General features: G+C 36.8%; 5 protein-coding genes across 10 annotated transcripts; 3 read left to right on the plus strand and 2 right to left on the minus strand.

The window, feature by feature from the left end:
* Positions 1-317: 317 nt before the first annotated feature.
* On the minus strand, positions 318-5021 carry LOC137747712 (oligopeptide transporter 7). The gene is made up of 6 exons (XM_068487873.2): positions 4614-5021; positions 3942-4518; positions 1976-2545; positions 1512-1767; positions 1169-1351; positions 318-1087 (listed from the first exon to the last, which is right to left on the minus strand). Exons 1-6 carry the CDS (start codon positions 4651-4653, stop codon positions 506-508), a joined length of 2208 nt encoding a protein of 735 aa, XP_068343974.2. The 5' UTR covers positions 4654-5021; the 3' UTR covers positions 318-505.
* A 1617-nt stretch (positions 5022-6638) lies between these two features.
* Positions 6639-9669, minus strand: LOC137747200 (rRNA (cytosine-C(5))-methyltransferase NOP2C). 2 transcript variants are annotated; one of them, XM_068487257.2, is made up of 9 exons: positions 9533-9669; positions 9115-9259; positions 8911-9001; positions 8441-8638; positions 8083-8312; positions 7766-7897; positions 7514-7581; positions 7359-7420; positions 6639-6941 (listed from the first exon to the last, which is right to left on the minus strand). In XM_068487257.2, the coding sequence occupies exons 1-9, from the start codon at positions 9655-9657 to the stop codon at positions 6808-6810; spliced, it is 1185 nt and encodes a 394-aa protein (XP_068343358.2). In that variant the 5' UTR covers positions 9658-9669; the 3' UTR covers positions 6639-6807. The 2 variants fall into 2 exon arrangements, with proteins under 2 accessions (XP_068343358.2, XP_068343360.2); XM_068487259.2 differs by lacking the exons at positions 6639-6941; positions 7359-7420 and having other exon boundaries at positions 7527-7661.
* Positions 9670-9769: 100 nt separating this feature from the next.
* LOC137747202 (receptor homology region, transmembrane domain- and RING domain-containing protein 1) lies at positions 9770-13613 on the plus strand. 4 transcript variants are annotated; one of them, XR_015957429.1, is made up of 8 exons: positions 9770-9907; positions 10035-10185; positions 10604-10831; positions 10983-11384; positions 11859-11956; positions 12083-12144; positions 12476-12740; positions 13477-13613. XR_015957429.1 is itself a non-coding variant. In XM_068487260.2 (7 exons), exons 2-6 carry the CDS (start codon positions 10065-10067, stop codon positions 12110-12112), a joined length of 879 nt encoding a protein of 292 aa, XP_068343361.2. In that variant the 5' UTR covers positions 9770-9907; positions 10035-10064; the 3' UTR covers positions 12113-12144; positions 12476-13024. The 4 variants fall into 4 exon arrangements, 3 of the variants coding, with proteins under 3 accessions (XP_068343361.2, XP_068343362.2, XP_088543217.1); XM_068487260.2 differs by lacking the exon at positions 13477-13613 and having other exon boundaries at positions 12476-13024; XM_068487261.2 differs by lacking the exon at positions 13477-13613 and having other exon boundaries at positions 12083-12136; positions 12476-13024.
* On the plus strand, positions 13179-15252 carry LOC137747203 (thiosulfate sulfurtransferase 18). 2 transcript variants are annotated; one of them, XM_068487266.2, is made up of 6 exons: positions 13179-13632; positions 13766-13846; positions 14275-14354; positions 14439-14509; positions 14619-14672; positions 14930-15252. In XM_068487266.2, the coding sequence occupies exons 1-6, from the start codon at positions 13616-13618 to the stop codon at positions 15095-15097; spliced, it is 471 nt and encodes a 156-aa protein (XP_068343367.2). In that variant the 5' UTR covers positions 13179-13615; the 3' UTR covers positions 15098-15252. The 2 variants fall into 2 exon arrangements, with proteins under 2 accessions (XP_068343367.2, XP_068343363.2); XM_068487262.2 differs by lacking the exon at positions 13179-13632 and having other exon boundaries at positions 13639-13846.
* Positions 15253-21162: 5910 nt separating this feature from the next.
* LOC137748561 (MLO-like protein 4) lies at positions 21163-26027 on the plus strand. Its single transcript, XM_068488732.2, has 14 exons — positions 21163-21555; positions 21824-21881; positions 21986-22215; positions 22513-22629; positions 22730-22790; positions 22915-23021; positions 23407-23481; positions 23819-23904; positions 24058-24107; positions 24280-24320; positions 24433-24603; positions 24696-24731; positions 24885-24952; positions 25088-26027. Exons 1-14 carry the CDS (start codon positions 21436-21438, stop codon positions 25521-25523), a joined length of 1656 nt encoding a protein of 551 aa, XP_068344833.2. The 5' UTR covers positions 21163-21435; the 3' UTR covers positions 25524-26027.
* The last annotated feature ends 729 nt before the right edge of the window (positions 26028-26756 follow it).

Genomic DNA, 26756 nt, shown 5'->3' on the forward strand with positions numbered 1-26756 from the left:
TTATGGTGATAAAATAATTGGGAGATAGTTTTTGTGCTAAAAAATATTAGGATTTAAACTCTGATGATGTAGTCCGTTAGCAACTTTAATCCAAAAATAATTTTTTTTATTAATTGTCTGTTAAATGTAGGGATAAAAAATATTTTACATGTGTACCTTCTTTTTCCTCGCCTGAATATACTTTAGAACTTATTATTCAAATTAGAACCATCGCTTGCAATAAAAAATGAATTAATAATTTTTTTTTTATTTTAACAAACAACATTATTTACAGGGTTGGGGAGTGGACTAAACCTCACAATGGATTAACAATAATATGGTTCAAAAATGAATTGATATTTGCTATCAAATAATCAATAAACAATAGTTATTACACAAGTTATTTACAGTTCTACCCTAAGCGCATAATTATGCATATCAAACATACAACTTTTCTGTTCTTACAAAAAAAAAATACACCTTACAACTTTTCTTGCAGCAGGGGGCATGATTTAGCTATAACTCATTAGGCTGTTGAGGAAGAAGCCAAAGGACAACCATCTGGGCTGCTTCCCCACCATTTCAAGCTAACATGTTCCATCCCCAGACACAAGTACAGAAGTACCCCCATAAACGCTAATCCGGCGTCCAGAGCTCCAGATAGCACGTAGTTGTGGCGACTCCACAAGGCGCGATAATACCTGTAAGCGATGAACCCTGATGCGAATCCAATGAGAATCCAGCTGGTGAAGTTGACAGCAGTAGCCGGAGGCATGTTAACTGTTGCCCCAAAGAGCACCGGCATGGTGATAAGTTTAATCCAATGTTTGCTTGGGAAGGCCTTGTGAGCAAGCCAAACTGGGACAGGAGCTATAGCACCAGCTAAGAAAAACCAGTTGATGGCGGAATAATGGCCAAGGTTACCAAAGATTCTGCGAGGCCCGACAAGACCCCAAATAACAGAAGCATCGTAGAAGACATGGTCGCCCGGGCAAGTCCATGGACTGTCTGATGGTAGTAACGCCCTATCACATATGTCTGGGACTGTGCTTATAAGCCACCAGGCAGTTCCTAGATGGACAATCGCTGCTATAATAGTACCAACTACCTGAAAAGAATTTTGATGAAACTTAGTGAGTATTTTTTGTTTCCGAACATGTTTGAGAAGAGAAAAACACAGGATGCTAACCTGTGCCATGAACATTGCTCTGGGAGGAATTTTCATGTAGTGCCCAAGCTTGAAGTCTTCCAGGAATGCGATGGCCTGCTTCATGCTTATGTATCCATAAACTTTGAACAATATGTTGGCAACTGGATATCCTGGATACAGATACCCGATGATGTACTCTGTGATCACATTCAACGCTGGCGCCTGTTCGGAAATGAAAAGATTGTTAATGCTAGAGAAATAACAATGCAAAGCTAGAAAGAAGTGTGCGACAAAATATTGGATGACATAAGTGGATAGAAAGGTAAATAACATCCTAACTCAAAACAAAAAAAAGCAGAATATGAGGAGCGTGATACTACACCTGATTTGTTGTGGCATTGATGACTCCAATAGGAAGAGTGAAAAACAAGGCAAGACCACAAGCAAGCAAGACACCCCACCATTGCAGTTGTAGTTGATAATTGTAATAATGGCAAGTAAATAGGGTTGCGGTTATGTTAGCCAAAAGGATGCACATGAACCACCATCCAGGAACTTGCTTGTATTTTCTCATGAGCTTTGTGTGCACGTCCATCTTGTTCTCGTTGATGGCAGACTTGCTTAGCTGCCAGATGTCCCTGCACGCTCGATACAATAAGGCTTTGTGAGCAAAATGTATAACAAATTAACAATATATAAGCTATTTCACCATAGGATCGATATCACTGCACATATATTGATGCAGAACCCGAGCTTAAGTGAAGAATTCTAATACAACTTACGGAAAATTTGCTTTAGAGAATATTGAAAAGACAGCAGCAGTTGAATGTGAAAAGTGTCGCTTACCTCCCATTAAAGAGGAGAACATGAACAATAGTGGCAGTAAGGCAGGCAAAATTGATGCCATAATAGATAGCAAAGAAGGTGCTCATATAGAGGGGGCCCTCTCGCTCGTATGCATTAATGTCAAGGCGGAAGTTGGAATCTATAATAGCTGATATGTTGTAGCTTTGGCCAGTAGATGTGAACAGATCATCCGAGAATATGGGAAAAGTTTTGGCATTATATACATTGAGCCAATAAGTCACAGGAGTAATGACATACATCACAAGGAAAAAACCAGCAGCAATATTGGCAGTAGCAAACCACGGACTGGCAAGTGGGCTCCCGAGGTAAGAGGATATACTTGACCAATCGAGGCCAATAGCACCGATGCCAAGACCGTGCAGTCCTGAACCGAGCTGATGAGCCAGGATGGAAGTAGGGAAAATCCAGCAGATCCAGGAAAGGGAAGTTAGCATTGGGAATAAGTAACCGGGAAGGACATAGTAAGCGAAGCTGCAAGTGAAGGCAATGAGGAAGAACTGGTTTCTTGTTAATCCACCCTTTGGCCTCTCTTCTTTCTCATGCAGTGCCCTGTAAATACATAACATGCACACAAACCACATAGAGCAGTCATGATTCATGACTTCCTCAACATTCTCGTTTATACTACTTAAGTGAGAGACTGATGGTCTTATAGTATTACACTAAAAACCAACTGCAAAGAAAAATAGGCAGCAAGAATTACACAATCTCGGATCTTGAAAAAGCACGTTCTTTAATTTCTCGATTCCATTTTCTGAAAATATTCTCTGAAAACGTTACCGGGCATGCCTAACAAGTAATGCTATTATGCTAGAAAAGCCCCATCTTGAGAAAAAATAAGTGAACATATTATATGTAGTATATGGAGACCGCTAATATGCCAGAGTGTTCAAAATACTACTTAAGATAAAAATGAAGGATAACATAGCAAGAGGCTTGTAGCTTAGTTGGTTATGAGTATTCTTCTTTACACCTTAGTTCCGCTTTTGAATCCCCCTTCCCCCAAATATCGTTTGTGAATGCTTTTAACTACTAAAGTTGCAAACCCCGGCCCGTACATTTTCCTTACTATAGTAACTTCTATTGTAATTTTTCCTCTAATTACTTAAACCAGCATGTTTTGATAATTCTAGTATCAATCATCACAACTAAGGTAATTAACAATCACTTGTTAATTATAGACGGAAGCATAGCTGTGAATGAAGGATTACTCGAAAAGTTAAGGATTAGTAATCTTTTTTAGAAATCGAAGGGATATATTGGACAGAGCGGATGAAGACATATGCATTTCAGTTTAAGCTTGTATTAAATAAATAAATACAAGAGTTATAAATTCATGGAAACCCTAAGCTACTATAAAAGATTTTAAAACAGTTATAAATTCATGAAGTTCAATGGATTTCTTAATTCATGGAGTTTAATGGTGTTCCATAGACTCTATGTTAATTTTGGGTGAAATTATTAAAAATCTTAAGATGCGTAAAGCCTAAAAAAACACTATAAAATCCCTTCAGATCTATTAAAATCATGTATTTTTAAAATGCTTCAAATCAAATCCTAATTTAATACATAACGAGTTTTATTACCTACTTCAAAATTAAGAATTAATACACTCAAATTTGTATAGAGTTTTATAAACTCTTTTAAAATTTTGATTAATACCCATCACTTCCATAAATTCATTTAAGATTTTGATTGAATAAACTCTTAATTGAAAACACCCTACCTAAAGGCCCAAGACAAGGCGAACTACTATGAATAGGATATTGTTATTCACACGTTCATTTTTATCTTTGATATAATTAATTTTTTATTATTGATCTTTTTTAATTCATCCGATTCAATTAATATGTGTATGAATAATAAGCAAGTTGGTTACGTAGACCAACAATTACATGCGCCATTAATGAAACGACACGTGGATAAAGAAATCAGGCGAGTTTACCTGAAGAGCGAAACCTGAACGAGATTTTGAGGCCACCACATTGCGGCGGGCTCCACCAAGTACCGCCGGAACAGCCCGGCCCACCCGAACCCCAGCACTTGAGTAGTCAAAACGACAAGCAGCGCAACGAAAAACGACAGGTTCTTCTTGTAAAAGATCTTAACCGCGCTCACGATATGGATGGCGTAGACGTTCCCAGCTCCGGAGTTGGCGAAGATGGTGATGAGCACGTGCTCCTTCACATTGAAGGGTCCCGGATTGAGCGTGAATTCCCATTTTCGCCCCTTGAAGAAAACTCGATCGGTGATCAGCGACGCCATGAGGTGGCCGAGCGGGACCACCGCAATCTGAGCGGAGATCGAGGTGAGCGAGAGGGGCTCGCGGCGGTACCAGAAGAACTGGTTGAGGAAGGAGAGTAGAACGCACGCGAGGGCGCCGAGCGTCCACGTCCGGAACGTGACGGTCGGGAGGGAGGGATCGTCGGTGACCGGAACGGTAAGGGCGACTTGCTCGATCGGAGAGTTCTCGTCCGCCGGCGGCGGAGATGAGGCGGAGGCATCGTATTGAGTCTTCGGAACTGCAGCGATAACCAAATGCAGCGAAATTAGTGGAATTAGAAATGTAAATTTGGCGAAAAAGAAGGAGAAACTTGTAATTTGAGTGTTTGCTTACTAAGGGGAGCTGCGATTTCGTGGCCGCTGCTGCCGGTCATCTGCTCCTCCGAGCGCTAAAGGAGAATATGAAACGTGGACGTCTTGGTTTCCGAAAAACAAGGATTCGAGGCCTTTTGATCGGAGCTTGTGTGTGGGTCTGCGTAGCGATATTCTGGGTTTGACTAGCAATTCTTGAGAGACGTCAGCGGTGACCTGGATTTACCGACGAGTTTGTCCTGAAGCTTTTTGGAGGCTTGCTAATGATGTAACGTAATAAAACGACAGCGTGTTGGTTTTGGATACTGAAGTATGCATACGTAATTACGTCGGATGAATCTGTACAGATTTCCGGCGCAGTACATTTTCTGATTCAGATTCAGTCTTTATTAGTTTATATAACAAATAAACACGTACCAATTAGTTGTTTGTTGGGGTGGGTGGTACATTCCAATTGTTATATATTAATTAATGCACGCAGTGTACGTATCTAAATGCGCCCTCCAAACATTATTGGTAGGAACGAAATTTTTTTTAATATGACTGTCATACGAGGTGGTACATTACGTGTCTCTATATATTAATTAATGCATATAGTGTATGTATCTAAACGCGCCCTCCAAACATTATTGGTAGAAATGAAGAAATTTTTCAATGTGACCATCACACGAGAGGTGGTATATCACTTATATATATATATATAAATTATGGGTTATGTGTGTTAAAATGTTAATAAATTAAAAATTAAAAATTTCCACCACTTGTATAAAAACATATGGTATCCTATCCCTATTCCCGTTACAACTAAAAATTTCTCGTAGGAATGGGCTTGAACTAATTTGGTTTGATTTAAGGAACTTTAACGAAAAATTTCCGATGTTGTTTACTTTAACGAAAAACCATATTTTTACACTAAAAAATCAATCATGTATTATTTCACTTTATCATTTATTTTATCCTTACTGTTAAAGCTCAAAATTTTCAAGTCATTTTTATTAGTTTTCCTTTGATTTTTAATCCTCAAATAGCAATCAAGTTAATATTAACATTACATTTTGGCTTCGTATTGTGACATCCAACATCGCACAGGAGAGTGATCCTTAAATGTATATTCCCATCCCTACCTAGCACGAGGCCTTTTGGGAGCTCACTGGCTTCGGGTTCCATGGGAACTCCGAAGTTAAGCGAGTAGCGCGCGAGAGCAATCCCAGGATGGGTGACCCATCGGGAAGTTCTCGTGTGAGTTCCCAGAAACAAAACCGTGAGGGCGTAGTCGGGGCCCAAAGCGGACAATATCGTGCTACGGTGGTGGAGCGGGCCCGGAAAGTGGTCCCACCCGGGCCGGGATGTGACAGTATAGTTTTGGAGGTAAGTCTTTAATAGTCCGGACTATTAGATAATCCAATTTTATAACCATTAGATTGACAAGTAAGCAAAAATAGCGTGTATTTTTTTTTAATTCAATTATGATCATTCATTTTCCGTGATCATTCATTTTCCGTATTGAGTACTCTACACTGTTAAAAAAAATTGTCATTTAGGTCTTAAACTAGGAACATAACAAAGCCTTACCGATTATCGTCTGGCAGGATCTAGTAGTATCTTGACAAGCCTGACCGATTTGGTATAGTTCTTCTACACTATCCGGGAAAAATGCATCAACAAAAATTTTAATTGCACAAAAAGGGATGAGTTTTGTGACTAATGAACTAGCTAACTTAAGTTTGTCGTATTCTCTTGGTCCAGTTTATTTCAATCAAGCTTTTGCATGTTGTCATAATATATTGTTGTCGGACGCTGATGGAATCTCTAGATCTCGTGATGTTTTGCTTTTTTTTTTTTTTTTTTTTTGGTGAAAAGATTCGATAGCCTTCATTCATGAAAAAACCAAGCACATTGCTTTCAATTACAAACCAGATTCCTCAATAAGCAAATCCAAAATGAGATCGGGTGGTTCCTCGTACCAATCTCGTGATGTTTTGCTTTAGTTTCTCCTTGTCGGGCAAGGAGCCACATTGATTTACCAGAAAAAGGAGGGGAATTTGCCTTGCTAGAACGAAATGTTCACTGCTTTTGTGTGATTTCTTTCCACTGGAAAGAAATATAAAGAATACAGCATATATGTTGGTCGTAATTGTGATCCTCTCCCAATGGTTGTCTGAACTATTCAGCAGTGCAAAGAAACGAAAAGAAAATGCAGTACAACTAAAACTTGATCAAATGGTCAAATTCGAGAACTTTGCGACAAACAGTCCGCTCGTTTTTGAAGTCACGGGATCGAAGCGCAAGGTATTTGGTACTCGCCCGTTCTTGCACGGCCAATTTTCAGCAGCATCTATCGCCTGCAACTCTGCAGAATAAGAAGGAACCGATGAACCACAGGGATATAAGCGTGTAAAATGATACGAGTATACTCTGATGTAATGATAAATTGTTCATAGAGTACGAACTAGAGATGCAAGAGCTACTCGAGCAGGAAAAAGTCGTAGAAACAACTTCAGCTCGTAATGTAGATAGTATGGGATTAACAACTGATTATGAGTTTGTCTAGATTAGCTATTGTTATCTGGTTTCTTTATGACGTTAAAAATGTAACGAAAAAACAAAGTACTTAAACCATCACGTCAGGTAAACTAATTTTGATTAGCCGTTCTGCTACAGGTAAAATGATACTTAATCGTTTAATACAGTCACCATACCCATAAGTTGCAGGCTGTAAATTACTTAAACCATCACTAATGATATTACAAAGCACAAAGGACTTCACCTGCACAAGGATTTCCCTCAAGAAACTGCTTTACCACGTCTTCATTCTGAGCAACTGTCAAACTAATCAACAGAAAACGAAAATTAGCAAAATACAAGCGGATATCCTTTATGCGTAATATCCTAAAGGTTAAAGGAGCAAACAACAGAAGGCACCTGCAAGTGCTATAAACAAGAATCCCCCCAGATTTTAGCAATCGAAAACCATTGGTTAGGAGCTTCAACTGCAAACCAAGGACACATATTTTCATCACTTTACTAAGCATTTTTATAACAGGGGACGATGCACAAGGAAGCTAGAATTCTGCCATTAAATGCACATGGGAAAATATTACAATAGAGAAGTAATAATCATATACGAAGTAGCAAAGTTCGCAAATACATTTGACAGAAACTGAAATCAGATACCTGAAGCACGGTGAGGCTATCACTTCTTTCTGCATCCAGTACACGACGTTGAAGAGTTTCCCATCCCCACTGTTCGAATTTCTGGACATGTTTAATTGATCCATCATGAGTGCACTCTGCATCCACTAGTACCTGAATAAACATCCCGCTTAAGTTAGCAAACTTCAATGAAACTATAAATGACGTTAAACGACAAAGAAATAACATAAAAGATATTGAAAAGGTGTTAGTGATCGTCCAAAAAAATACGGAAATAGAAAGAGTGTAAAGAGACCTGTAAAGGCGGGTTTAAATATTGAACCAAAATGCAGTATTACCTTGTCATAGCCGCGGCTCAAATATTCGCTGTCACGAAAAGTTTGGTACAATTCACTTCTAGTCAGTCCAACCACACCAGAGTGGTGGCCATAATAAATGAGCTCTGGAAGTTGATTCCCTGACCGAACGGCACCATTTTTTCTTACCCTAGCTGCTTCTTTCCTTTCTTTCCATGGTCTCCTAGATGTCCACTCCTTGAATGTCACATTTTCTTCCAAAATAGATTCACCTGCATAATTCTAGATGGAATGAAAACATATTAAAAACAGAAACATGCTTGCAAATAGTATTCTTAAGATTTTCACTCTTTCACATATGATATGAAGCTTCAGGTATAAGAGGATTCAGATCAGTTACATGATTTTGGATCTGAAAGAACTCTCGTGGGTACGAGGGAAAAAGTTGTCCCATCAGCAACAAATAGTCGGCAGAGATTGCCCAATGCATATTTCTGTAACATTGTCCTACAGGCCGCTAAACGATGGCTTGAAACATCAACACCAGTTACAGAACCCGAATCCCCAAGAAGGTCCGATATCATACAGAGCTTAGCACCTGAAGATAGAACATACAGGAGAAGAAAGCAAGGTGAGCCATTTGCAAAAAATAAGAGTCATCATTGTAACAACTGAATCAGATTTCGCATATGAACATTGTCAAATACATCTCACACGGATTTAGTTGCGTTTACTCATAATCATAAACTGGTGTAAAGAGCTGATAAGTTTACACATCGTTACACATTAAGCATTGCATTTTCCGAAATCAATTTACTCCCATTCAACGCAATCTACGTAGTTACAAACAGAAACAAGAAAACAACTTACCAGGAGCAGCACAAAGGTCAAGAACATGATCTCCAGCTGAGATACTCAATGCTGAAACAGCAGCACCAGACGCCGCGTCAATTCCATATATCTAAAACCCAAAATCCAACAAACACAAACTCATAATCTTGCAATAAAAAATCGCAAAAATTGAGACTTTCTTGCCGGGAAAAGTAAACCCAACTGCTCAATTTCCCCCCTCACCTTTCCCTCCCGGTATGCATTTGAGTTAGCAATCTGAACATCCGGCGGAAAAGCATAAAATCCAGGCAACCATTCCACTTCTTCAAGCTTGCACTTGATCTCAGCTTCAATCTCTTCGATTCGATCTTCGAAACCGGGCTTCAGTCTTTCAATCATAACAAACAAAACCCAATTCTTCCATTACAAAAACACATGCAAAAAACAGCAGGGGCAAACATGCACAAATCAACAAACGTACAAACTTTTAATCAAAAATCCAACCGAAACACAAAACATACAATGAAAAAATCCAAAACGATATACACACGATTTATTGTCTATTTAATATCGTTTGTAATTGAATGTTTTATTAAAAGTTCGTAACCAATTTTATTAGCGCATATTTATCGAATAATAAATTTACAAAGAGAATTAGTACCTTATGTAACGTGGGGTCGATTGGCTCTCGTAATAAATCGAAGGGTCCAGCCCGTTCTCCTTCAGAAAATCGAGGAAGGCGTCCGGCAGCACCGGCTTCGAAGCTGCTTCTTCTTCTTCTTCCATGAAATTCGCAGACAGATTCGAAAGCTGCGACTGAAAAATCAAATCAGTGTTAAAAACCGAAGCTTTTTAACTCTGGCGGCTAATGGTTACTGATCAAAACGCAGCGATTTAGGTCAAACCCTAAACGACAGCGTATAGCTCGAATATAGTAGAAAAATACTGTTGAAAAGTTGGAAACTTGGCAATTATCAGCTCTCCATCTGCTTCTAGGGTTTTTCGGTCTCGCTAATCTTACAAGCTCACTGAATCGGTATGCCCTTTTATTTATTTTCAATTTCTGCTTTCGATTTTCGGTTTATTTAGTCACTTATTGCTTGAATTCATGAATTTCAATAAATTTTGATTAATTTTTTTTGTTAATTTTGTGTTTAATTTAGGTAATTTGGAGCTGAGAGAGAAAGAGGAAGATGAGGGAAGCCGTAGTGGGATTCTTTGTGGTTGTTTATTTTCAGCTTCTCCAACTTAGCTCAGCTAACATTGTTCTCCAACCATCTGAAATTCTTATCTCCGACCTTCCCGCCAAATATGGTAACTTTCCATCTTTTGCTGTTTGGTTGCTGAGAAAATGTGGGAAAACTAGTCTAATGAATTTCCTTCCTTGTGTCTCTTCAGTTAGCATCAGCTTTCGATTTTAGTTGAACACGTTTCGAAAATTGTCAGGTTTTCGTTAAGCTAAGGAGCCATTGATAACCGTTTCGAATTTTTATTTTTCTTTTGGAAAGAAATGAGAAGTGAAAATCAAAACCAAACCAAATACCAAAAACTGAAATGGTTATCAAACGACCCCTTAGCTTAACGTAAAAAGTCGAAATGGGTTCAACTCAAATCAAATATGTTCGAAATGGGTTCAATTCATATGCCCTTGAACAAGATTATATTTGGATGATCACTTTTAGTTTTAGACTAAGTACTTTTACTAATCATTGAAATCTGAATATTGTGATAGCTGTTGCTGTCGATGGCTCTGAAATATGTGGAGCTTTGCTTGTAGCAGACCCTTTGGATGCCTGCTGGCCTCTGCGCTATGGTTTTCGATCAAATGAAACTGATATAACAAGGTTTGCTTTAGTAGAAAGAGGTGAATGTACTTTTGAGGATAAAGTGCAACACGCTCAAAATGCTGGATTTCGTGCTGTGATTGTTTACAATAATAGAAGAGAAAAATTGGTTCACAGTGAGTCACCACGTCCCTTGAAATTTCTGTTTACTTCTGTTATATATGTGTTGCTCGATTTCATTTTGGGCTCCTCTTATGTTGTTGAAGATTGTATTGAGTCTACGTTGGGCTGTTATAATTTATAATGATTTCTGTCCTCTTTTATCAGTGACGATAAACAGCAAGAATGTCACAATTCGTGCCGTATTTGTTTCCAAGGCATCTGGTGAAATGCTAAAGGAACATGCTCGTGGGGAAGAAGGGGAATGCTGCATCTTCGTATTACCAAATGAAAAGGCCTGGTCGGTGTTCGCTGTATCTTTCATCTCATTTCTAACTGTATTGGGTCTCCTTGTGATTGCCATCTGTGCTCAGAGAAACTGGGGCTGGCCCTACTCTCAAGGAAGAAACCAACTTCCTAAAAGTGCGGATACCAAGATTGTGGATGCTCTACCTTGCTTCACATTCAGTTCTGCTGGTTTGGATGAATGCCACACTGAAGAAACTTGTGCCATCTGCCTTGAGAATTACAAAGATTCCGAAATTCTTAAAGTTCTCCCCTGCCAACATGGTAAGTTATAAGATGTTCCCTCACGTTAATATTCCTTGTATTTTCGTCATAGTTGCGATGTCAGTTCCATCAAGCCACAAATGTTACTTTTGGACATCATAGTAGATGTTTGCCTCCTATCTTGATGATACCACAGAAGACTTTCAACTGGTCATAAATTACATTGTAGAAGAACTTGGGTTTATAACGTGCTGAACTTTCATACTGTGGACATGTGCAAGTTCTCATCACAAGTATTAGAACATTTGTCCAGTCTAAGAAGAAAGAACTTGGAGAAGCTGCTATTATCGCCATGCTGTTAAATCCTACTGTTGGACATAACCTTATAGGGTTAGGGACATGAAATGCCCATCATCATATTAGGCAATTGACTTTGGCCTTAATCGAAAGGTTGATTGTAGTTTACATCTACTTCCTCACCTTGTCATTCGAAGTCTGTTGATATCTGTTAATCAGCTTGAGAGCTACTTGCAGAATTTCATTCAAGCTGTGTGGATTCATGGCTGAAAAAATGGGGGAGAAACTGCCCTGTGTGCAAGAACGATATAAGAAAGAAAATTGCAAATGCTGAGGTAAGGGAATTGGGCCCGTCCTCGCTATTTAGTGTTTGATGGATGATTCTTTTTTAGTGTTCGAATTGTTCAGGTTGTGGGGTTACTTTTATTATATACTGAAAATTTGGTTATTTCTTCTTGCAGATCAAGAGAAAAACCTGGTTATACAATTAGCGAATGGAAAATATGACTCCCAAGGTATTGAGGTTAGTTTGAAAGTTTTTCCCTCGTACTCCAACAAAAGGATGAATAACCTTTTTATGGACGAGATTCGCTGGACATGTTGAGGTCCTTTGAAAGAGTGACTCTGTTGGCATTTGGACCGTTGCGTCGGCCATTTTGATGCAAATCAAAGCCAAATCATTTTACAAATCTCTATCATTTGACTTATAAAAGTGACAGCAATCCCCTTTGGTTTCCAAATGCTTTTCAGTTGTAATCCACGCCTAAGGCGCGTTCCTACTTTCTAGCAACCATGAGGCTTCTTCTGTCATCACCATTGTCACATCCAACATTGTGTCTGTTGTTTCTTTTCAGGGTTGCTCCTTGTTTTTTGTGGACATCCATACAAACGCCACTCGAATGTGTTCCATTGCGTGGATTAAAGAGACATAAGGATGATATTTGTCTACACTGCCATGGAAATATCAGTAACAGCTGCTGCTTAATGTTTCCGTGAAAGAGTACATCTTGAACGCAACTTGAATAAACCTGCGCTCTCGACGCAGATCCGTTCATATGAATCACCACAAATTTGATGACCCTGATCTGCAATCTGCCGCATGTGTTGCATGAAGCTCAGGTGGTGTCACGAATCCGTCTCAAATATATATATATATATATATAAAATATTTAGATGTAAAGGTATCTAGTATGTTAGTCGGCTTCGATACAATACAAAGCATGTAATCCAAGAGTTTAGAAATATTAATTTCAAGATCTACTTAAATAAAATAGCATTTTGAGCAATTTGCCCTATCAAGAGATTGATTAGTGGATTTTGATGGATATGGATTCCACAAAGTCCAAATCCATTGTTATACTATTAAATTATTAATCAAGTCACATTAAAATATTAAAGGTTCTCCGACGTGTTGGTTGAATGATTGTATAATTATATTACAAATAACTGCAAGTTTGAAGAAAAAATAATAATTTATGCGAATCACGGTTTGATGCACATACAGAAATAACTCATTAAAAATGTAAAAAAAAATGTTTTTGGACACTTTGAATGTGACTAGTAGGAAAGTGTAATGCTGTAACAATTTTTCAAACCCGGATTTCATTTGACTAATTTTCTATTAGATTTTAGAGTTTAATTTCTCTTTAAGAAACGACGGACGTCCTCTGCGGAGAATTTCTTATAAAGTCATAACATACATAACCCATGATTGTACACATGCTATGGATTTGGTTGAAGTTCACATCAAAGGTGGGTTCTCATTAGGTGGCACGATATTATGTGGCCCCATGATTGAAACTGCAAGTAGCTTTAGCTCCCCATCTATAAGTAACTCTTCCGGTCTTCCCCACAGAAAAACGAAACACCGCAGCAGCAGTAAGGTTCCTCAGCCCACCTTTTCCATCCTCAGCTGGTTTTTCTCGGAAAATCAACCAAACAGCCAACAGATCTCACAAAAACCAGAGCTACTTATATAACACCAGTTCTTCCTCATGGGTTCTATTGGAAGGTGGCCTTTTTCTATCCAAATTTTCAGAAAATTAATTTCTTGAGTTCTGTATTGCAAATTGTGATATGGGTTATTTTTGGATTGCCGGGTTGCTTTCTGGGTTTGTTTATATCGTTGTTCTGTTATGCTGTAGCTCGGAATCGGAGGTTGTCACCGTTGATGTTCAAGAAGCAAAACATCTGCTCGAATCTGGCTATGGTTTTTTGGAAGTTAGGTAAAGAGCTCTCTTTCCCATTTCATTTTTCCTTATTCTTTCTCAAATTAGGGAACTTTACGAGGGTAACGGCCTGTTATGGACTGTTTTAGAAGAGTTAAAAGCGTTCTGACGACTAGAAGATTAGAAGTGTTTTTGGGGTCATATGAGCGCCTTCTCTACAAGTACTTCCAATTGTTTTTTCAGGATCACTTATGGTATAAGCGCTTATAAGTAGAAGGGCTTTCTACACAAGCAATCACAAACAGCCCTAGGTTTCAAACTTTTCAATGGGTATTAAGGGAGTGGGGATGGGTTTAGCCTCGCAATGGGGTAGTAATGATGTGGTACAAACTCGTCTTTGAAGTAAGGAAAAAAAAATATCACTAAACCGTAGTACGAAGTGGTAATTTTTCAATGGGGTGTTTAATTATTGGTATTTATAATAGGACGGAGGAGGAGTACAAGAAAGGGCATGTGGATACAAAGAAGATTATGAACATTCCTTACATGTTCAATACACCTAAAGGTGGCTGTAACTTCTGTTAGTTATTAGCGTTTTCACTAGTTTTGATTTTATTTACCGTCAATTTCATGTGTTCTTCTACCTCAGGTATGGTGAAAAATCCCCAGTTTTTGGAAGAGGTTTCATCTGCTTGCAACAAAGATGACCTTATTGTTGTGGTAATTTTCTTACTGTTTACTTTCATGGGTTATCTTGTAGCTTTTTATTAAGAATCAAGAGCATATATTTACTGGTAAATTTCTGAATGTGAAATAATTATATTTACAGGGTTGTCAAAGTGGTGTTAGATCCCTTTATGCAACTGCTGATCTTCTGGCTGCTGTAAGTATTCTCAAATCCGTATCCCTTTTTTTGCATATTTTATCGAAATACGTACAAATAGGACCGTTTACAGATGTTTAATCAGAATTAAAACCGGGAGGCACTAACTAAATCGACAATAAGTCGTATAACAACCACGGTTTATTGTCCCCTTAGTTTATTTTTTTTATTAAAAGTTTGAAACCGATTTTATTTGTGCATATACTCCCACCTTTCATTTCTATCAAATTCTTAGAAGATTGTCAATGAAATGATAGGGTTTCAAGAATGTGAGCAACATGGGAGGAGGCTATCTCACTTGGGTCGAGCATGATTTTCCGGTTACTAAGCCGGAATACGCTGACCGGAAAAAGCCAGAAGATGTTGTGCAACAGAAAAAGGCAGAAGATGTAGACCAACAGAATAAAGCAGAAGAAGAGCTCTAGTTTCTTACATGGGAGCAACATCTGTGTCTGGAATCTGAATTTCTGTGTATATATATAGTGGATGATATTTAAGAATGTATCACTTCCGAAGTATGAGGAAGGGGAATAAAATCTTGGTTACGTAATTGCAAATATCGAGAAGAGTTCGACTTTCATCCTCTTTTTCAAGCGGCCTTATTTAAATTATTTAAACTCGAAAATAACACATCAAAGCCTCTAAAATATCAGAACTGGCCACGATTAGATTGAATTCAGCCTTACTAGATTAAAGGTGTGAATTCACAAGTATTCAAATATTCTGTTGACTCAATCAAAGGTATGAATTCACAAGTATGCAAACATTCTGTTGACTCAACCACAAGGTGTGGTGCGATTGGCAAATTGCCACCTTCAGTTGGCAGATTCTTTGGTACTATTTTGGTAGGGGTTTGAAACCAGCTAAGAGCACTTTATGGCCGGAGGCAAGCCGAATTTCGAGTGGAGATTAGTCCCACCCTTCGGGTTTGAGGACACTTCGTGATCTTTACCATAAAAAAACATTATGTTGACTCCAACTACAATTAGTTTTAATGAAGTAAGAATTCTCGGTAAGAATTCTCAGAGCATAATAAAATTTTCGTTATTTGATATACATTTGTAATTGAATTCAATATCCCACAATTTTAATTGAGCCTTTTAACCAATAAGAGATTTTTCCAAGTGTCCAGTTTTCAAAGCTACTTCATAAGTCATAATACAAATGGAGGAAATAATATATGTTTCCATGTCCCTCCACTCGTGTTATAACCGTTTGAAAACCCCGGATACTTTGAAAAATTTCTCCTAATGAAAGACAAAAATTTTCAAGTACTCAACGTGTTAGAATACATGTAGGAGTTTCTGGGCTTTTATTTACGAGAGATGCTAAGGATACTCTCAAAATTGAGACTTTCCATGGAATATCCGCCACCTCATGTTTTTTGCACAATTATCGTGCCAACATAATAAAAAATTAGAAAAAATTAGGTTCCAATCCTATGTTTCATATTACATTGATTGAAACCTTATTGTTTTTCTATTTTAGATCAAGGTCCTTTGACTTAATCCATGTCATCATTTTAGTATTTACATATCATCATAAATGAAATCTCATCCGCTTCTGCATTTAAGGCAAAATAAACTATATGTTTAAAACAAGGAAAATCCATTTGAACTCCTCCATTATTCTTCTTCCCTTATCCACCTCCGGAATCCACAACACCCCAAACCCAATTTTCTCCATTTTTTTCTCCATTCTTGAATTGATCCAATGGATATATGTTGATAAACCTATTGTGATTAAAATACAAATTAGCATCAATGGTTTTATCGGCTTGTGAGATTTGTGTGGCATAGGCACGGCAATGCAGGCATCGCTTTCTCAAGGAATCTGGTTGATTCAAACATGCAGAGACTGTAGAGTGAGTAGGCTATGTGAAAATTGTACCATGCTGAAGTCATCTTCTTTTATTCTTTATATTTTTTTTTTCCTTTTATTATTATATATTAGTCTTGATTATTCAATGTCTTGTTGGCTACACTTATATCCATGGGTACATTTTTAATCTACATGTTTCGTTGTAATATATCAATTGCTATAATATGTTTTGGTTGGTTCAAATTCGTTTTACATAAATATATGGGTACAAAGTTTTTGGAGAATATTATGTAAAATGGTTTTTAAGGTTGCTGCATTTTATGTACCCACATGTGCATGTCTATAAAACAATGTGGTATGATGTACATTCTCTTTCTTGAGTTTTTAAATATACCTATGAGTTTTCTTGTAAATTCGGTATGTACCCATATGCTATTCAAGTATGGGTACATACATTATTTTTGGATTAAGTTCGTGGGTACATTGCTTTTGTATGTATGAATTCATGGGGTACATTATTTCCCTTAATACTACTCAATAAAATTCACAAAAATATGTGCAGTGTGCATGAATTTTTATTGTATAAATTGTTTTTTTTTAAGTCTCATAATTCGTGAGATTTGTACATATATGATCCCATAATTTTTTGAATTTATAAAATTTTAAATCTCTTTTAGGCTTGATTGATTGATTGAATCTCATAATACTAGGATTTTGAATTACATAAATTCTTGGATTTAAATCCCTTAAATGTTGGACTGCAATCAATATTTTAAATTACAGTTTTTTATTTAAGATTTCAAAAAGATGATATGCAAATATAGTAATATTAAAATGCTGAAGTGTACAAAGTCAAAGGACTTTGATAAAAAATAAAAAAACAATAAGATTTCAATCTAACAATTGAGTTGACTAGGGACCCGACCTAAAATGACAGAGACAGAGAATCTAACTTTGAGATAGTCTTCTTAGTATTTCTCTTATATTATATAAGATCCATGAAATCGCTTCCCATACAGTATTGATTGTTATAATCTTCTCAACAACCATGGCAGATACTAGATATACCACAGTTATTATAGTTAGGTGGTCGGCAACTCATTATTTACACACCCAAAATTAACAAATAAGTTGTCACTCTAAATTCTAATAAAAGTGAGTGTCTCAGCAAGCGTGTTAGTTTTATGTGTTCAAATAACATTGTTCTTGTAATGTTGGTATTCAATTCAAAACTAATGTGTAGAGATGTGCAGGTTATTTTCAGACTATCATGCCAAACTTTTATTACTTAACATATAATACTCTTAACACGTCATCTTACATGTTACAGCTTTCCACTATTGCACTATATTAAAATATAAATATTCAACCCAAAACCAATTTACAATCAGAGAAGTGACGCTTACAAGATTCAATATTCAACATGCAATCTCTAAAAAATATAAAGTGCATTTATCATGCCTTAGTCTGCCATATATATCCTATACACCAACTATGATTAATATTTCAATCAATTAACTTTATTTTAATTTAAAATAAAATATAAGGGTAGACAAATGCACCAAAAGAATACGATCCTAAAGTTGCCATGACAATATCCTTTATTAATTTTCTTAATCAATGTGACATGTTTTTTTTTGTTTTTAATCAGACAATAAATTTTGTTAAATTAATCACTCATAAAAGTTTAAATTCATTCTTCATCATGATCATGCGACACGCTAGACAGAGACACGCTCAAAGCCCCAGAGATGCTGTGGTCAAAGGACAACTTCAAAACATGCAAACTGCTAGTGTCAGCTAGTGGGGCCCATTTCTGTGGCCACCCACCATGCTGAAAGGGGGTCACTGAATAATTTCGTGACAATAATCCATGCAAGTTTCCTTAAATTTTCTGCTGGTGCACTTCTCAGTTTTGGGCATGGAAACCCCACAAACCCAGTAACCCACCACCTAATCGGAGCCCATTAATGGCCTGAAATCAACCCATGTAACAGCCAGTCGTACCATTTTTAGTGTTGAATGTTCTGGTTCATCAGACAAGCGGAAGCAGATAGCTTTTGAAAAAAGCAGAAGTTGTTCTTCTGGGTTTTTCTGCGTTTGGCATTGGTAAAAAATGGAGGAGAGGGAAGGAAGATCCTTGGTTGAAACCCCAACATGGACCGTTGCTTGTCTGACTTGTGTCATGGTTGTTCTTGGGTTCTCCTTCAATGGCTCTTTGGAACGGGTTGGAAAGGTAATTTTGATCTTAAATCTTCAATGTTTGTCTTTGTTTTGGACAAACATTAGGAAAAATTAGGAAAAATTAGGTTCCAATTCCTTATTTTCATATTATATTAATTGAAACCTTATTGTTTTTCTATTTTAGATCAAGATCCTTTGACTTAATCCATGTCATCATTTTAGTATTTAAAATATTACACATCATCATAAATGAAATCTTCTGCATTTAAGGCAAAATAAACTATATTAGTAGGTTTAAAACAAGGAAAATCCATTTGCACTCCTCCATTATTCTTCTTCCCTTATGCACATCCGGAATCCACAACACCCCAAACCCAATTTTCTCCATTTTTTCTCCATTCCTGAATTGATCCAATGCATATATGTTGATAAACCTATTGTGATTAAAATACAAATTAGCATCAATGGTTTTATCGGCTTGTGAGATTTGTAGGAATCTGGTTGATTCAAACATGCAGACTGTAGAGTGAGAAGGCTATGTGAAAATTGTACCATTCTGAAGTAATCTTCTTTTGTTCTTTATATTTTTTTTCCTTTTATTATTATATATTAGTCTTGATTATTCAATGTCTTGTTGGCTACACTTATATCCATGGGTACATTTTAAATCTACATGTTTCGTTCTAATATATCTATTGCTATAATATGTTTTGGTTGGTTCAAATTCGTTTTACATAAATATATGGGTACAAAGTTTTTGAAGAATATTATGTAAAATGGTTTTTAAGGTTGCTGCATTTTATGTACCCACATATGCATGTCTATAAAACAATGTGGTACGATGGACATTCTTTTCCTTGAGTTTTAAATGTACACATGAGTTTTCTTGTAAATTCAATATGTACCCATATGCTATTAATGTATGGGTACATACATTATTTTTGGTCTAAGTTCGTGGGTACATTGCTTTTGTATGTATGAATTCATGGGGACATTATTTCCCTTAATACTACTCAATAAAATTCACAAAAAATATGTGCAGTGTGCATGAATTTTTATTGTAGAAATTGTTTTTTTTTTTTTTTTTAAAGTCTCATAATTCGTGAGATTTGTACATATATATATGATCCCATAAATTTTTGAATTTATAAAATTTTAAATCTCTTTTAGACTTGATCGATTGATTGAATCTCAAAATACTAGGATTTTGAATTACATAAATTCTTGGATTTAAGTCCCTTAAATATTGGACTTCAATCAATATTTTAAATTATAGTTTTTTTATTTAAGATTTCAAAAAGATGACATGGAAATATAGTAATATTAGAATGCTGAAGTGTACAAAGTCAAATGATTTTGATCAAAAAATAAAAAACAATAAGATTTCAATCTAACAATTGAGTTGACTAGGGACCGGAACCAAAATGACCCATGTCATAAACATAAGGGGCAGAGAGTCAAACTTTGAGAGAGTTTTCTTAACATTTCTCTTATATTATATAAGATCCATGAAATCGCTTCACATACAATATTGATTGTTATAATCTTCTCAACAACCATGGCAGATACTAGATATACCACAGTTATTATAGTTAGGTGGTCGGCAACTCATTATTTACACACCCAAAATTAACAAATTAGCTGCCACTCTAAATTCTAATAAAAGTGGGTGTCTCAGCAAGCGTGTTAGTTTTATGTGTTCAAATAACATTGTTCTTGTAATGTTGGCATTCAATTCAAAACTAATGTGTAGAGATGTGCCTGTTTATTTCTAGACTATCACGCCAAACTTTCATTATTTAACATAGAATAATCTTAACACATCATCTTATATGTCACAATTTTCCGCTCCTCACATGTGGACTTGTCTCAACAAGGAAGCACGTAAGACTGCTTGTGACATGAATAATCTCCTATGACACCATATTAAAATATAAACATTCAACCCAAAACCAATTTAGAATCAAAGAAGTGACGCTTGCAAGATTCAATTTTCAACATGCAATCTCTAGAAAAATAAAGTGCATTTATCATGCCTTAGACTGCCAGATATCCTATACACCAACTATGATTAATTTTTCAATTAATTAACTTTATTTTAATTAAAAATATATATATGGGTAGAAAAATGCACCAAAAGAATACGATCCTAAATTTGCCATGACTATATCCTTTATTAATTTTCTTAATCAATGTGACATGCTTTTTTTTTTTTATTTTTTATTTTTTATTTTTTTATTTTTGTCAAATAATAAATTTTGTTAAATTAACCACTTATGAAATTAGAATCTGCGCACTATTGTAATATGCATTCAATGTGACATGCTAACTAATGCTGACTAAACAGTATCATATGAAACGGTCAGCATGGAAGACAGAGACACGCTCAAAGCCCCAGAGATGCTGTGGTCAAAGGACAAAACATGCAAACTGCTAGTGTCAGCTAGTGGGGCCCATTTCTGTGGCCGCCCACCATACTGAAAGTGGGTCAGTGAATAATTTCGTGACAATAATCCATGCATGTTTCCTTAAATTTTCTGCTGGTGCACTTCTCATTTTGGGCATGGAAACCCCACAAACCCAGCAACCCACCACCTAATCGGAGCCCATTAATGGCCTGAAATCAACCCATGTAACAACCAGTCGTACCATTTTTAGTGTTGAATGTTCTGGTTCATCAGACAAGCGGAAGCAGATAGCTTTTGAAAAAAGCAGAAGTTGTTCTTCTGGGTTTTTCTGCGTTTGGGATTGGTAAAAAATGGAGGAGAGGGAAGGAAGATCCTTGGCTGAAACCCCAACATGGACAGTTGCTTGTGTGACTTGTGTCATGGTTGTTCTTGGGTTCTTCTTCAATGGCTCTTTGGAACGGGTTGGAAAGGTAATTTTGATCTTAAATCTTCAATGTTTGTCTTTGTTTTGGTGTTTGTTTACCTTTTAATCGTATGCCTCTTCTTAGTGAGTTTAGCCAATTAGTCACACCCCTTTTATCTAAGTTCAATCTGTAGATTATATTGTCCTTATTTCAAGAAAAACTTCAGGTGTGTCCGCCCCGTTTCATCAATTTTGATCCTCGATGATGTAGATTAGAGTAGTTTAGAATATCGTATTATCTCAGAGTCTTATATTATTCCCCTACTTTGTGACAGTGGTTGGATAAGACTAAAAGGAAGTCTCTAATTGCTGCTCTGCAGAAGATTAAAGAAGGTAATAATTTTAGAAATCGGTTTTTTGTTCTTCATTCAATTTGTACTAATCTTTGTTCAGATGATTTCAACTCATCCTTTTGGCTGTCAATGTTGTTGAAGCAGAGCTCATGCTTTTTGGGGTTATGTCATTGTTGATGAGTCACTTCATTATTATTGTGGCCAAGGTTTGTGTTAAATCGTCGGTTATGAGCAGCCGGTTCTTTCCATGTGCATCGGAGAATGAATTTTTGAATGCTGTTGAACATGTTCTTGTTCCGAGTTCAGGTAATTTGAATAGTTCAGTCTCCAGTGTACAGGTGAAGGCTGGTTCTCAACACGGCTATTGTCCTGAGGTAATTTCACTTGCTCATGGCATAATGAATTCCTTTTAATGCAATTGTAGTTGGAAATACTTTAAACGTGTATATATTCTCCCGCGCAAATCTCAGCAATCACTTGTTCTGAGTCTGCGTATTGATCATTTGGAAAAATCTTGATGACAGAGTTTATGGTTCTTTCACATGTGACAACATTCGCTTGCTTGTTAGTTGAAAATTTTCTTGTCACATGGTACTCAGTGAAATCTGATCGGCCCCAATAGAAAGCAATAAACACAAAGATTGTTTCATATCTTGTTATATGGTTGCTAGGGTCATGAATCCTTTGCTTCTCAACAAAGTCTTGAACAGCTTCACCGTTTGATGTTTGTGCTCGGCATCACCCATGTTTTTTACAGCTTCGTAGCCATTGTCCTGGCCATGATTAAGGTAACTATATCATATCATCGATCAAACTTCTCTAATGGTCCCTGGGGTTGTGCCGTCCTATTTACAGGAAAACTACGCGCATTTTCCTAATCTTGTGCAGATTTACAGCTGGAGAGTATGGGAAAATGAAGCCAAAGCTATAGCAATTCAGACCTTAGAAGGTGAAAAACTGTTTGTATTGATTTCCAGAGTTGTCCATCTGTTGTTTACCAGACGTAACCTTGGATATGCTGTACAAATTGTAGATGTCATGCATGCCCTATTATTTTTGCTTCCTTTATCCAGATACTGCGGAAGGTAGACCAGGTATTCAAAGAATGAGGAGATTGTCTACTTTCATTTTTCACCATGCATCCCATCCATGGAGCCAGCACAGAGTTCTTGTTTGGCTGGTATTCTCACATCCTAATTTCTTATTCAGATATATCAGTACACTGGAAATTTATCACCTTTTTGTTATTTATATGCTGGATGGTAATTCTGTTTCATCATCTTGACTGAGAAATGTATCTTTAAATTTTAACTTGAGGTCTCGGCCCCCACATTTGCATGCATTTGGGCATTATCACTATCTCCACAGATGCTACAACATTGCTTAAAACTTACCTCGTTGTTCATTTACATGTAGGACAATCAATTTCAATCAATGATATTCTATTTGGCTATTTGCAATGTATGCTTGTGCTATGTTAACGGCAGTTTCCTAAACTTTTGTCTCTTGCTTTATCTGCTGTTATGATTTTCTTTAACATCAACTTTGTTCAACCCAATTTGCAGCTTTGTTTCAGCCGCCAGTTCTGGAGTTCTATAAACCGGTCTTCTTACATGGCTTTGCGCTTTGGCTTCATCACTGTACGTTCTTTTCTAGTCTTAAATGTTTTTTTGTCTTTCTTGAGCATTTACGGTACTTGTATAATTCATATTCATATCTGCATGCTTTTTCACACTGTGAGTCCGGTTATAGTAGAAAAGTTGGCTTTGCCATGGCATCTGGAATATTAGTTTCTTTTTACGACTGTTACATTTATGGAAAATAAGTCATATCCACGGTATTATAGCTTGCTTTATGTTCTCTTTTTTTTTTTTAATTACATATTGAGTCGTTCAGAGTGCAAAAGAATGTGCGAGTAAAGATCACAGGACTAGCTTTGCATTGCTGACTCTGCTGTGTTTCACCTCCTTCATGTAGACTCATCAACTTCCCTTGTCGTATGATTTCCATAATTATATGATTCGCAGCATGGAGGAAGAATTTCAGGATATTGTTGGTATCAGGTAAACTTTTTACTCATTACTCTTCTTCAGAAACTGGTTTTCTTTTTTTTTTTTTTTTTTGTAAAAGTTTATTTCTATGACGAATTCAGTAATTTATTCATCTCAACATAGATTCTGGTGAACGTAATTACATTTTTTGCACTTATTTTGCAGTTTGCCTCTTTGGATTTACACCATCTGTTGTGCTGTTCTAGATTTTCATGGTAATTTTCTTTGTCTCGAAAAGCTTATACCAATGCTTAACTATGGTTTCAAAGGACAACAATTGTCACCCAAGTTAAAATTTATGCAGTTAAAATTCCTGGAAAAAAATTGATACATTTTAGCTGTCAAGCTAATCTTACCGCGCGCTTTAACTTTGTTACTGACATTCAGGAAGCAACCTTTACTTTTGGCTTTCCTTCCTTCCAGCCATTGTAAGTCACTGATGTTCAAATTTCCTGGAGCTTCTCTAAAGTTAAACATTTTTCGAAGTAACACTGCATAATTTCTCTTTTTGTTTCCCTTCTTTCATGACTCCCACATCAGTTGATCCTGCTTATTGGTACAAAACTGCACCGAATAGTGGTAAAGCTGGCTGTCGAAATCATGGAAGAAAGTCCGTACATGAAAAATCATCAGTTTAAGCTAAGAGATGAGCTCTTCTGGTTTAAGAAGCCCTGGCTTCTTTTACGTGCAATACAATTGATATCCTTCCAGGTGAGTACTAGATCACTTGCATCCATTTCAATTCTTAAAATAATGACGTTTAATTCCCACCATCCTAATATTTTACCGGCATTTGTTTTCAGAATGCCCTCGAGATGGCAACTTTCATCTGGTCCCTGGTATGAATGTAATGACTTGTTAAGGGCCCATTTGATAACCATTTTAGTTTTTAGTTTTCATCTTAGACGGGCCTCTGAGATAAAAAAGTTCAAAGCTTCCTTATTTTAGTTCCTTGTGATGCTGAATCGCTGATTCAAATGTTTTGTTTCCAGTGGGAAATTAAGGAACCTTCGTGTTTCATGGACAACCGTACTTTCCTTGTGATTCGCTTGACATTTGGGTATGTAATTTACATTTTTCGCTCTTTCCATTGCAACTGATGTGCTTCAGGTCTAGTTCATTGTCTGCAAATTGTGCCAATGTGGTTCGATATCATAGATATAAATGCTGATGACTTATTGATCACTCACTGCAGGGTTGTCACGCAGTTCTGGTGTAGCTTTATAACCTTCCCACTCTATGTTATCATCACACAGATGGGTTCAAGGTTCAAGAAATCTGTAGTATCCGAAAATGTAAGAAATTCGCTACATGGATGGACAAGGAGAGTGAAGGCCAGACAAAGTACTTCATCCACTGCTACTACACACTTGTTGAAGACATCAACATCATCCGATTCTATTGTGGATGAAACTCGCAAACTCGAAAGTTCTGCCTCAAACTCTTCGGAGAGAAGTTCCTTCAAGAAACAGAATACATCTTTCCGACATCTGCAGGGCGGAGATGAGAAGTCAGAAACTCCGCTCTCTGTTGGTCCGGTTTACGACAGTTACAGCGATGACAACGAGGGTGATTACCATCACGATGATCATAGTAACATAAAACATGAATTGGCTCTCATTCCACCATAAGCCTTTCTTTGTTGGAGTATCACTAGAGATATAGACTGCTTGTATACACTTTGATACAATAATTAATCATTTAGCGTCCGAATGTTTCAACCACTGCGCCTGCTCTATGGATCAACCTGGAGAACCGTTTTGGTGGTATTAGTAGATCCCACTTGCTGCAGCTCAAAGCTAAGCTTCAAATTTTGAAGAACGGAGCCCTTTCCGTGTCTGACTATCTTCAGCTTGTTAAGCAGACCTCTGATGCCCTTGCTGCAGCTGGTGCTCCACTTGATGACCTTGATTTTGTAGCACATACCCTCAAATGGCCTTCCTAGTGACTACAAGGCCTTTGCTACTTCGATTAGTACATTTTTTTTGTTTTGAACAAACGATATTATCTGTAAGGGGGAGGAGGGTGTGGTTTAGTTTCACAATGGGCTAGCAATAATGTAATTCAAATATTTTTCCACTCTTTGAGCTTCTAAATTTCTTTAATATCATGATTAAAGATGCATCTTCACATCATGTGGCGTTTACGTCTAGTAATACATTGTTATGCGTGAATTTTTTCTTCATATGATAATGCACTACAGGGAATCTGCAAGTTGTAACCGAGAAGAAGATCCGCAAGTGCTCATCCCGAAGAAAAAGACTGATGCTTAGGTGCGCCTTAGGGTGTGCATGCTTTGTTGTTCGCTCAGTTGTGATTAACAATTCTGCTATATACAAATGTCAATCATAGTTGTCACGGTTCAATAGGATAATATTAGGAAGACTAAATTTGTAAACAAAATTTTGTAAACTAAATAACATGAAAGTTGATCATTGGATTGGTAATTAAGCGTTGATAAACGTGTTCATTCCTATTATTTACACATCATTTAGTCTACAAATTTAATTTTCATAGCATTATCCCGGTTCAATAACTTACAAGTTACACCAATCTTCATATGGTAATTGAAAATCGACAAGAAACCATCTTCTAATTAGAATCTGTAATATTAATCGAGTCCCAAACTATATACTTTTGGAAGCATAGCTACCTCCACTATCTTCTTTGCAGCTGGCCATGCTAATATGAAAACCTTTAATTCATATATGTTCTAATTTCGTGTATGAACAATGGCTACAAAGTGCATCCCAAAGTTTAATTTAGTAACTCACACATTTGTTGTCAAAATATCATCAGTTTTGTAAATTTAATTTAATTTCTCCACTAAATTGGTGATAAGAACCACATATACGGTAACCCGA

This window comes from Pyrus communis, chromosome 2 (assembly GCF_041283825.1).
Source record: "Pyrus communis isolate YQ-2024b chromosome 2, ASM4128382v1, whole genome shotgun sequence".
Classification (NCBI taxonomy): Eukaryota; Viridiplantae; Streptophyta; class Magnoliopsida; order Rosales; family Rosaceae; genus Pyrus; species Pyrus communis.

Excerpts from the sequence above, each read along its gene's own strand:
- LOC137747203 (XM_068487262.2), top strand. The coding sequence starts at position 13,698 with ATGGGTTATTTTTGGATTGCCGGGTTGCTTTCTGGGTTTGTTTATATC. Across the intron at positions 14,355-14,438 it reads CATGTTCAATACACCTAAAG|GTATGGTGAAAAATCCCCAG; the intron begins GTGGCTGTAACT and ends CTTCTACCTCAG. Across the intron at positions 14,510-14,618 it reads AAGATGACCTTATTGTTGTG|GGTTGTCAAAGTGGTGTTAG; the intron begins GTAATTTTCTTA and ends TTATATTTACAG.
- LOC137748561 (XM_068488732.2), top strand. The coding sequence starts at position 21,436 with ATGGAGGAGAGGGAAGGAAGATCCTTGGCTGAAACCCCAACATGGACA. Across the intron at positions 22,630-22,729 it reads TTGTCCTGGCCATGATTAAG|ATTTACAGCTGGAGAGTATG; the intron begins GTAACTATATCA and ends AATCTTGTGCAG. Across the intron at positions 23,482-23,818 it reads TGCGCTTTGGCTTCATCACT|ACTCATCAACTTCCCTTGTC; the intron begins GTACGTTCTTTT and ends TCCTTCATGTAG.
- LOC137747200 (XM_068487257.2), bottom strand. The coding sequence starts at position 9,657 with ATGGAAGAAGAAGAAGAAGCAGCTTCGAAGCCGGTGCTGCCGGACGCC. Across the intron at positions 9,260-9,532 it reads TCGACCCCACGTTACATAAG|ACTGAAGCCCGGTTTCGAAG; the intron begins GTACTAATTCTC and ends TATGATTGAAAG. Across the intron at positions 7,898-8,082 it reads TGAGCCGCGGCTATGACAAG|GTACTAGTGGATGCAGAGTG; the intron begins GTAATACTGCAT and ends ATGTTTATTCAG.
- LOC137747712 (XM_068487873.2), bottom strand. The coding sequence starts at position 4,653 with ATGACCGGCAGCAGCGGCCACGAAATCGCAGCTCCCCTTA. Across the intron at positions 1,768-1,975 it reads GTTCTCCTCTTTAATGGGAG|GGACATCTGGCAGCTAAGCA; the intron begins GTAAGCGACACT and ends TCGAGCGTGCAG. Across the intron at positions 1,088-1,168 it reads GAGCAATGTTCATGGCACAG|GTAGTTGGTACTATTATAGC; the intron begins GTTAGCATCCTG and ends AATTCTTTTCAG.
- LOC137747202 (XM_068487260.2), top strand. The coding sequence starts at position 10,065 with ATGAGGGAAGCCGTAGTGGGATTCTTTGTGGTTGTTTATTTTCAGCTT. Across the intron at positions 10,186-10,603 it reads CGACCTTCCCGCCAAATATG|CTGTTGCTGTCGATGGCTCT; the intron begins GTAACTTTCCAT and ends ATATTGTGATAG. Across the intron at positions 11,957-12,082 it reads AGAAAATTGCAAATGCTGAG|ATCAAGAGAAAAACCTGGTT; the intron begins GTAAGGGAATTG and ends TTCTTCTTGCAG.